The sequence below is a fragment of the Papaver somniferum genome, chromosome 11, assembly GCF_003573695.1.
Source record: "Papaver somniferum cultivar HN1 chromosome 11, ASM357369v1, whole genome shotgun sequence".
NCBI lineage: Eukaryota > Viridiplantae > Streptophyta > Magnoliopsida > Ranunculales > Papaveraceae > Papaver > Papaver somniferum.
Genome location: NC_039368.1, coordinates 32,898,949 through 32,910,044, shown reverse-complemented (window position 1 = coordinate 32,910,044; position 11,096 = coordinate 32,898,949). Strand labels below are relative to the sequence as shown.

Sequence of the window (11,096 nt, the reverse complement as noted above, 5' to 3'; positions counted from 1 at the left end):
AACAAATGCTTGTTGAAGAGAATTAGACGCACCACTACCACTTGATAATTCAGAATTATTAGAAATATTTGTTGTATTAAAATTATGACTAAAATTAGTAGACTGAGCCTTGTTTTTGTTGTTTGAATTTGATCTAAAAGTAGAAGCATTTAATGAGTTCTTTGTGTCGAAAGTTGAACTATGAGTTTCTAACTAATGCCTCATGGTGCAAAAATTTAGAGACAACATCATTAAGAGAGAATTCAGTTTTTATACTATGTGCAGTGATAACAAATTATATGACACATTTACCCTATCTTCAGTAGCTTGTAATGAATCAGTGATAGCTTTTAACTCATCAAAATACAAAGATATAGATTTTTTACGTCTTTTAATAGAATGAAGTTAGCTTCTGAGAAAATATTTATGTGCATAAAATTTTTGAATAAAGTTCTTCTCCAAGTTTCACATCTCCTTTGCAGTTGTAAGCCAATAACACATGTACACATACTGCCATCAAATGTTGCGTTTAGACATGACATTACAAATCTATTCATCTTGCGCCAATAAATAAACACGAATTTGGTACTTGCTCACCATCAATATCAACAAACTCCATAGGAAAAATACTAGATCCATCAATAAATTCCTCAAGATCTGTCGTTATCAGAGTGGACTTAAATTGATTTCTCCAAATCAAGTAATTTGAGCCATCATCTTTAAGCTTGGGTGAGACAAAGTTGTTGATATTCTAAAACGGTAACACAGATGAAGTTGCCATTCTTGTGAATCAAAAAAGGAATCAAGATTTTACAATAAAATGAAAAAAAAAATTGATAATAAAGATGGAATTGAGGATTTCAAAAAGTGAGAAAGAGACGACGAGATCAATAACATCGAGATATAAAAAAGAGTCGTAGTAATAGTGATTTGCAGTAGTAGTTTTGAGAAGTAGTAGTTGCAACGGGAAATGTTAAGCGGTTTTAGGATCAAAATTGATAGAAGAATCTCATTTGAATATCTGATACCATGATTGATTTCCAGATTTCCAGAAGAATAATAAAATGACTTTTGATTAAAGAAAAAAATACAGTAGCAGCGAGTACTTATACAAAATGAGAAATATAGACATAACAGAAATATAAATATTTTGTTATAACAGGTGATAACACTTGAACTACTCTCGCAGACACCGACATGTATGTAACATACACTTACAGACACATGTGTAACACACACTTAGAGTCACTCATCTTATATACACCAAACTAAAGAGATTATATTACAATAACCTATTTTCACCTCTTGTTCCTATATACGGTGAAGTTCTTTGGTATTTTCAAGTTCCTTACAAGTGCCAGATTTCATGTAAAAATTAGCCCATCCAAGTTCTTCATCGTCTTGCTCGGCATATGCATATCCACAATACTTCTTGTTATTTTTGTAATGCTCAAGAGGAAACTATCATACACTTGTTTTTGCATCGCCAATTTTCTGCTTCTATTTGGTCTCACATGTTACCTCATTCTTCTTATATAATTACATCTCAGCCGTCTATTACCAATTGGTTACAAGGGTGAGAAAATTCAGCTATCAGTTTTAGCTTTAAAGATCATCACAAACTTAACATGGTAGTGATTATTCTTCGGCATATATGAAAGGCTCGATGTAATCTTGTCTTTAACCAAATTTACCAATCTCCTCAGATCATTATTCATAAAGACTTCTCTGGGTTATATATAATTGGCTGAGTTACAAGGACACTCCAAAAAAAAAAAATTACGCCGTGTCGATACTCGACAAACGGGCACTCGTGTCCAACACACAGAATACAGCTCAATTACCAAGACAAGAATACAATATTTAATAAAATTAAAAAATACCTCAATTATAGATTTTTTTGACATATTTTTATTAGGAAAGAAAGTATTTTCTTCATTCTAACTTATATAAGAACCTTTATCTATAGTAAAAACATATTTTCTTAGCTTCAGTAAGGAGTTTTGTCTTTAGTAATAAAAATAGAAACACTCTCGAAACTCTCCACTGATCCTCATTAGATTTTTTTAGCAAAAATGGAGATATTCTCCCACAACTATAGCTATATCTATGAGATGATGGAGATACGTAGAAATATCAATGGCATTTGTATTTCTAATGCCTTTTGTATTAGTCATATACATATATGTAAGTATTTTGCTATGCTCGTTATCCGTCTCCTAGTTTTCTAGTTTTTTAAGTTGTCGTGTCAAGGTAACGTATTGGACACGATACACCAACACCGTGTCCGTGTCCTTGTAAAATTGGTTATGCATCTTCTTTTACTTCTCAGCATACTGCTTTGCCAAGTAAACAACCTACAAACCATTGTTATATGTTGGATACTGCAACTAATGATGCTAACAGTTTCAAATTACATGTGGATGCTTCAGTTTTACCTAATACAATAGAAACTCCATATATTAATAAACTCTATATATTAATAAAAAATCATGGTCCCAACTTGAGCTAGTTATAAATAGTAATAAACTCCATATTTTAATATTAATAGATTTTTCTAGTCCCACCAAAAGGAATTTACCTCCATATATTAATATAATCGACATAATCGGAAAATTATAGATCTTGTTACATCAAAATTTAAGATAAAGAAAAATATGCATCTATAGTTGTTTGAGAAAAGGATGTAATTTTTTGGATTGTTATCGCATATTTTGATTTGCGTATGCGTAAGACCTCGTTACTATGAGCGCATTCTTGTTGAAGCCAAAATATTTCCAACTTGTCGAGCATATTTAATGCTTCTTGTCGAGCAATTTTTTTGGTGTACCTCCCTATATTAATAAACTCCATATATTAATAATTTTGTGAAGTCCCAATGCTATTAATATATGGAGTTTTTACTATAATCATATCGCAGGTGTTGTTTTTATCCTTATTAATTCGAAAAATTCTTTTGTAACAGCTACAACAATACCTATCTGGGCAAGGAATGTAATACATGCTGAAATGTTTGCCTTGTATAAAGCTCTTTGCTATTTATGTCCCTATCAACTCTATAATGTTATTATCCACTCAGATAATAAAGAGTTAGTCGATGGTTTGTGTGGATATGTAAATAGTGTGTCTTGAATTGACAAGTCTTTGAATGTGTGGTGGAGTATTTAGAGAAATAAAATATACTTGCATATTTTTATAATTATTTAATATATTACTCCCTCCGTTCCTTTTTAATAGGCTGGTTTTGTTTTTAGAGAAATTTAAGGGAATTAAGAGAACTAATCATTGAAAGTGGTCCTCATGACACTTGTCAATAAAAGAAATGAAGTGAAATAGTCCCCATGACAATTGTCAGCAAAAGAAGTAAAGTGAAATGGTCCACACGACACTTGTCATCAAAAGAAGTTAAGAGAAAAGTGGTCCCAGAAAATTAAAGTAGCATTTGACTTTCCCAGTTAGGAAACCAGCCTATTTTTTTGAAACATTTATCTATAGAAACCAGCCTATTAAAAAGGAACGGAGGGAGTATAATTTATCAAGTATATTGTAATATTAATTACGTGACTTTCTCTTTTATTGTTTAGGAATTATATTTTATGCTTAGATAATAATATCTTGATATATTAGGAAATGAAATTATTATTTATTATGGAGTTGTCTATATAAGGAGCTCTATGTTTTAATATTAGACAGTTTTGGATGAATTGAAAAAGTAGTGTTTTCCTCGAGAGTGGTATCTCGGAAACATGTGGTTTTAGATATTAGTTCTATTCAACGCTTCCGCCCTGCATCAGTTGGTTCAGAGACAGGCAACGCTCCTGCATCATGTGTCGAGGAAGAGATTATGGTGTTGTTCGAAGAGCCGCGCTCAACGATGAGAAAGAGCTAGCGGTAATAGATGATCTAGAACAGAAGGTTAAGGCGCTCCCCTCCAATTGGCTGAAATGCATCATCAGCAAGAGCCCCATCGTGGTCCTAGCCTACAGCGAGTGGAGGAAGTGACCGGTGATGAAAACAAAAAAACTCTTTGACGACAAGGAGAAAGGATTTCAAGGAGTTGCACATGATCTGCGAGATTCGTTGGAGTCCGGATTAAAGCTTGAAATCCAAAGGTTTGATGGCATCGTAGTGGCAAAATTCGAGGGCGATTTATTTTGATAAGGGGAGAATGGTGGAGTATTTAGGAAAATGAAATATACTTGCATATTTTTATAATTATTTAATATATTATAATTTATCAAGTATATTGTAATATTAATTAGGTGATTTTCTCTTTTATTGTTTAAGAATTATATTTTATACTTAGGTGATAATATCTTGATATATTAGGAAATGAAATTATTATTTATTATGAAGTTATCTATATAAGAAACTCTATGTTTTAATATTAGACAATTTTGGATGAATTGAAAAAGTAGTGTTTTCCTCGAGAGTGGTATCTCAAAAACATGTGGTTTTAGATATTAGTTCTATTCAACGTTTCCGCCTGCATCAATGTGTTAGTGTGTTACATAGTATGTCGAATGTGACTGTTCATTACATTCATAGAGTCAATAATAAAGCAGCTGACCAGCTTGTTAAGTTTGGGAGTCAAATTTGTAATTGTAATATGAAATGGTGGTACACTCCACTAATTGTGCTCCTATCTAGTGTAACCGGATCTATATAACTTCTATTTTGGAATAAAGTTGTGTTTCCTTTTTTTTGTTTTTTAACAAGAAGCACCAAAGAGATCGAACGGGTACATTCCATAACGTCATTTGTTCAATAGATTTGTCGCTTCTGCGCACCCAAACAACAATCCCCAATTTCCAGAATCGAAAACACTTGCATCAGCCTGTTCAGATCAAAGAGCCACTACACCAAGGCTGCTAATGGGGTACCATTTTGCTTGGGGTATACCAATCCAAAGGCAATTGCTTTTTTGTCCTATATGTATATTGGTACATCCCGAGCAAAATGGTACCCCTGTTAACAGCCTTGTGCACTTCACCACCTAGAACTACTTTCTGCTTCATCCTCAGTCAACCCATATGACATGTCATAGAAATCAAATGGGCTCCATGAGTCGTCCGTGTTTGCTTATCATATCGACTATCATTCCCAACAACACCATGACCAGAGGTTTTTTTTGTTTTTTACGAAAGGAAAACACTGAACTAAATAGCAAGGAAAAGTACAACCTTAGCTCCTGTCCAACAGGAGCTTGTCCCTAATTACATATGTCCAATAGGAGCTTGCCCCTTATTACGTCAGGTGGTATAACACACCATAGTAAGTAAAAAAAATCAGACAGTAGCTCGATAACCAGCAGAAACAATTAGCTTCGTGTTGTTTGGGCCATTGTTCCAGGTTTGTAAAATTACACTGTCTTTAGGGAGGAACAAAGGATGGACAAGTAAGGCATCTTCCCAATAAACAACATTAGTATAGTTGAGGGATGTGATGGAAGGGAGAGTTGAGTTGATGGCGATATGAGGATTTGATTAAAAGGTTCCACCATTTGACAGAAAATTTTGGAATGTTGGATCAGCTTTCTTACAACCAGAGATTACTTTGTAAGCCCAGGTAAGGAAGAAACCTTAAGGGAAGAGAGGTGCCATGTCTTTTAAGACACTGTGAGTGACTTCATGAATTTTGGGCTTTCGAGGATTAAGCTGTCCAGTTCCTGGTTCAGACACAAGACGATCTTCCCAGGCAGTTCCTGCTGGTTGCCAAAATATATTTGCGCATGTGACAATCTCGGGATATGCTTCCACCCATGATCCAGTATGTCCTGCAAATATTTTCTTTTTATGTTTAGCAATAATTTGAACACAAAAATAATGATACAGTTATGTGCCAATTGGCACAGTAATACAGTTTAGTATCAAAGGCTAGGTAAGTTATATCAATTAGAAACAAGAGTGGATGAAGCCTCAAGTGTATCTCAATGTATTGCTAGATCGCTCATAAGGAATAATAAATTCAGATCTATCCAGCTAGGAGCTTATCAAGTTTGGAGTTTATGGAAGAGAACATGGTGTTTGCAATGAAGAATTCTCCATGCAGACAACATCTTCTGTGAAAGTAATGTGGTTGAATCTTTGTTTTACTCCTTCAACTGATCTGGGTACAGTTATACTCATCAATTATGAAAATAATACAGAAACACTCCTGCTTCTTCATATTGTACAAATAAACGTAGATGGGGATGTCTGCGATAAATCCAGAGATGCTGCAGTTTCTAGTAACTCATTTGGTCCATGGCGTGTGATTATGTGGTGTTCCCAAGTTACACAAGTATCAGTATTCAAGGCTTTCACCCTTGCAATTCAGCGGGCTAGGAAAATAAAACTTAAAGCTTGCATCACAAATATTGATACGCATGTGGTTTCCATGATTTCTATAGTGAGATGGTGTCAGTTTGATGGAGAAATTCTAATAAGTAACAAAAGCAATTCTGATGTTCAAAAAATTAATCCGAGCAATTATGTTATACTACAGGTTACGTATTTTTGCTACCTGGGTTTACAATGGACCTAGCAGTTCAGAGAATAGTTTTGACCCGTAAAGCCCAGTTGAGGAATTACTCAATCAATCCGGATGGACCACTCCAAGTCTCCGACTGATATCTTATTAGAATCAGTGAGCAGTTCTAAACAATTTACGATTTGATCTTATTTGAAGATACATTGAAGCCAAACGGAACATATGCCACTGGAAACAAGCCATGGGAATATCATTTTGCTATTGACACAACAGACCAATATGCTAGGACTGAGCTGAGCCATAGATAGCCATGGAATTCTACTCTCAGCTGCTAAATGGCATCTAAATAGATTTGTGTTTTGAAATTCAATGCATTGACGAGTATCAGAGCACATGAAAACAACATAACACCCTCATAAGTCTTACTACACTTAAATGCTCCCACCAAAAAATAAACAAACAGTTGTCTAGCTTTGGAGACTAGTCTTATCTTCTTATCCTACATTTCAAAGAAATTCACAAAAGAGATAGTTAAAGAGATAGAACATTAGAACTTACCAGACATGTTGATTTTGGGTAAAACTCGAACACCATTTTGAAATCCAATCTCTACCATCTTTTGTACATTGTGTGTGGATTGTTTGCCCAACAGATGAACGCAGGAACATCATGTTTCTAGAAAACACACTTACATCAACCATCTTCTCCTTTATCTATTCATCATACTATTGCGTCCAATGATTCTTCTTGGACTACATTACAAACTGATTTAACAGAAACTAGACTACCAACATAAGTGTGCACGTTGTCCAATTTTTGATAAGCATGTGTATCCATGAATTTCGTTCTTCTGCTTATTGGGTTATACAACATTAAATCCTCATTATGCTTGTTTGAAAAAATACCCCAGACTTTACATGGTAAGATCTCACCATTCTGAAAAGACTGTATTGGCCTCAAATTGATACATGTGTTCAATGTGCTAATGCTAAAAAGTGTAGTCCAAGAATCCATCACTCCATATTCCTTCAAAATCCATACATCCACACTGGCACTATCAAGCGGATTCCTAAGTAAGTAAAGGTTACCACCCAACAAACAAAGAGCAAAATCAGATATATCCACACGTCCACGTTTTTCACACAAAGGAAAGGTAGTTGCATTTCTTTGAAATTCTCGTCACCTATATCAAAAGAAACAATAACTCTAGTTCCTTTATCGACTCTGCTGCTAGGATTTAGCATCCAATGAAGAACCCCATTTAAATGCACCCCATTTTCTCTGCTGATACAAATACTATAAGGAATATCCTGGAGGATTCTCCACGAGTCTCTTCCTAAAGTATGAACTATGACGCGCGAAAAAGAATCCCAATCACCAGTAACAATTCTCACTACCTTGTAATCACAAGTCTTGCAATCGTAACCAAACCCATAGCTTCTAATACTAGGAATACCTGAAACTCGTGGTAATTTCACGTACTCATTCGTACATGGGTTCCAAATGCAAACCACTTTAGGTTTTGATTTAAGGCAGATCAAACCGTTACAAGAGCCAAGGATTTCGACTAAGCATTGGCGGTACTTCAATGGACAACAAAACTTCACACGCTGATCAAATAAAGACAATGAGTGGTTGTAATCAACTGAAGGAAATGTAGCAAAACCATCATCATCGTATTTGGTAAGGATGAGACTAAAGTAGTTCATTCGATTAGAATGGTATAAATGCATTTTAATAAAATCAGGGTTTCTGAACAGATGGTACCAGTTCTTGCAAACAGATCTGAATCTTAAGATGGATTTAACTGGTAACCTTGTGAGGATGTCCATGATGATCTCCTCTGGAAGATGTCTCCGTTCTACTACTACTCCTGTTCTTCCCGCTTTCCTCCTTTTCTTGCTCTTCTTCTTCTGCTGTATGTAAAAATCCATTTCTTCATCATTGATGCCATCAATTGAACTGTGATTTTAGATTTCTTCTTGATCATAGCCACTAAAATTGAGGGGGAACAGCGGTCAGGAACTTAGGGTTTAACTGTGCTGTGTTTCTTTCGGCTCTCTTTTGGTTACTCTCTCCGTCTCTCCCTCTACGGGTGTGCAATGGACGGACGGTTGCGGATTAGGGGTCACTCGCAATCAAACCGTCAAAGTTGCGGATTTGAAAAATTGAACCGTGACTGGCCCAATCATCCGCGGATTTGACCTCTACGGATCAGCGGATTGTACGGGCCGGATGCGGATTAACCGTGAATTTAGTTAAAAGAAAAAAAAAAGTAAATAAAAATAAATACAAGTATAAAATCAGAATTTAATACAGACGACTCTTAATACGAAAGAGTAATAATTTTAATGGAGCACCTCCATTCATGTCCTTGCTGCTGTAGCGTTTGCACATCGATGACAAGTCGACGCTATATCAAGTGTGTTTGGTTTTCATCACCTTTTACACGACCTCTACCTCATCCAACCATGGTATTGGTTGAGGTTTTGGAATCATTGTGTCCGAGCAATTTATGCAATATCAAGGAAGCACCATAATGATAAACTTACCGAAACAGAAATAAAGAGCATAGAACGCAAGAATTGAACTGCAGATTGTAGGATAACCAGATTCTAGGGTAAAAACCGAAATTGTCTGCCAAGTTTGTTTCACTGTTCGGTTATCGTTGCCAGGTCGGTTTAGGTATACTCTTTCTCTTACTTCATGGTTTTTGCTTACAAACTGTATAAGAAAGTTCTGGTAGGTTAGATTTTGCTAGCATGTAAGTTCCGTGTACTTTTTTTTAATGGTGTGACCTTGTGTTGTTCGTATGTGCTTTATCCATACATTCGAAACTAATTACCTTTTTTACTATTTTTTACCTTTGTGTTATATAGGATTTCCTTATTTGTATCTTAGATACTTTTTGTTTTATAAAATTTCTTCAATACCCTACGGTGCGGATAAATTCGTGGATTTACAAAATCAACCGCAACCAAACCGCTAAACCTTGCGGATTTGAAAATTCACCGTGACCGGTCCATAGACTCTTGCGGATTGATTTTCACCTGCAATTTTGCGGAAGGTTGCGGATGAAATCCGCGGTTCCGGATTGTATGCACACCCCTACTCCCTCCAATAAATGTTTAGATGAAGAAGATGACCATCCATAGTACATCGAGGCCCAAGTCAGTATGTGTGTCGGTCCCAGTAGGGGTGAGTATTCGGGCGGACAATCCATGGTTTCCATCCGGCCCAATCGCATTTTTGCCAATTGATATCTGGACCGTTCATTAGTGGATTGGGTGCGGATATTTTTGGGATCCGATGAATTTTGGATAAGATGCAGCACTCTTAAGAACCCGTGAGAATCCTGTTAGATTTAAAATAATTATAAGATTTTATAACATGTGATGTGTTATAAACGTGTATTGCACGGGTTGTAATATAGGGAATATCTAGGATTTTACGTTTATTTTACTTAGATGCCCTTGTGTCTAGCCTATATATATAGAGGCTGTATTCTCCCTTCTTGTTCTACACATTAATAAGAATTCTCCTTCTCTCTGTATTTTTCTATTTTTCACACTATGTCATCAGCACTTTGCTCTACCACTAATCGGTAAATTTTCACTTATAAACCCTAGTTTTCTTTTTACTATTTTTTTTCTTTTATATTTTTTTTTTCTTTTACCCAAAAGAGTCTTTCTTCGGTTATTAGGTTGATTGTTTTGTAATCAAATCAATAATAGTACATAAAGAACATCTATATATACATATTATCTAATCCAATAGATAACAGTTGTATAAGAAGTTTTGTATTTTTTTTTCTTATTTTCTTGTCTTCTTCCCTGATCTCGGACTCCGTAGAAAGGAATGTGACGACGTTGATGTGACCTCTGCTCACTCTTAATCGTACACTCTAAGATTTATCGGATGTCTGTATGAACAAGGATCGTTCACGAAAAGTTTCTGTTGAAATCCAAAGTAAAACAGAACTTTTATTTTGTGAAAGTGTAATACAAATAATGTATCTATATTTTCGTACATATCCAAGGTCTTGTAGATGGAAACATGGCTAAATTGGGGCCCATAACTAGATGACAAAAAGATCACTAAAAATCACTTCACACCACCCCTTATCAAAATAATTACCAAACTACCTATTTTACTCCTGATTAATTAACACTAATTAATCATATTAGGGATTAATTTTGTTTTGGATGTGAGATTAATTAATGTTAGAGAGTTCATCAAAACATCAACATTTTGATTTTTTTTCGTAAAAGTTACACAGAATCGGTTTATGTTCATTCACTTGTAAACCGATTCTGGATTGGTGTTTGGAATTACCAGAGGACATCCAGAATCGGTTTACTTTGACATGTCTTATAATCCGATTATGAAAATCGTATTTTTCTTATGACATATATAAACCGATTGTTTCCTTTCATTACCAATTTCCATTCATCGCATTATTATTGTAGGATGCATTTAACACATGCATCAAGCCTTTCAACTCCTAGGCGACCCTAGTGGACGAGTTATAGTCTCGTGAGGGTTTACATAGAGGTCTACCCATAAAACCTTTACAAAAACTTCTAAAGCCATCAATCTTCATCCGAAGAAGACGATATCGCATCCAAGTATTCCAGGTTATCCTC

General features: G+C 35.2%; 1 protein-coding gene across 1 annotated transcript; it reads right to left on the bottom strand.

The window, feature by feature from the left end:
* Nucleotides 1-5,292: 5,292 nt before the first annotated feature.
* On the bottom strand, nucleotides 5,293-8,523 carry LOC113321619 (F-box/kelch-repeat protein At3g06240-like). The gene is made up of 2 exons (XM_026569519.1): nucleotides 7,009-8,523; nucleotides 5,293-5,755 (listed from the first exon to the last, which is right to left on the bottom strand). The coding sequence occupies exon 1, from the start codon at nucleotides 8,382-8,384 to the stop codon at nucleotides 7,479-7,481; it is 906 nt and encodes a 301-aa protein (XP_026425304.1). The 5' UTR covers nucleotides 8,385-8,523; the 3' UTR covers nucleotides 5,293-5,755; nucleotides 7,009-7,478.
* Between the last annotated feature and the right edge of the window lie 2,573 nt (nucleotides 8,524-11,096).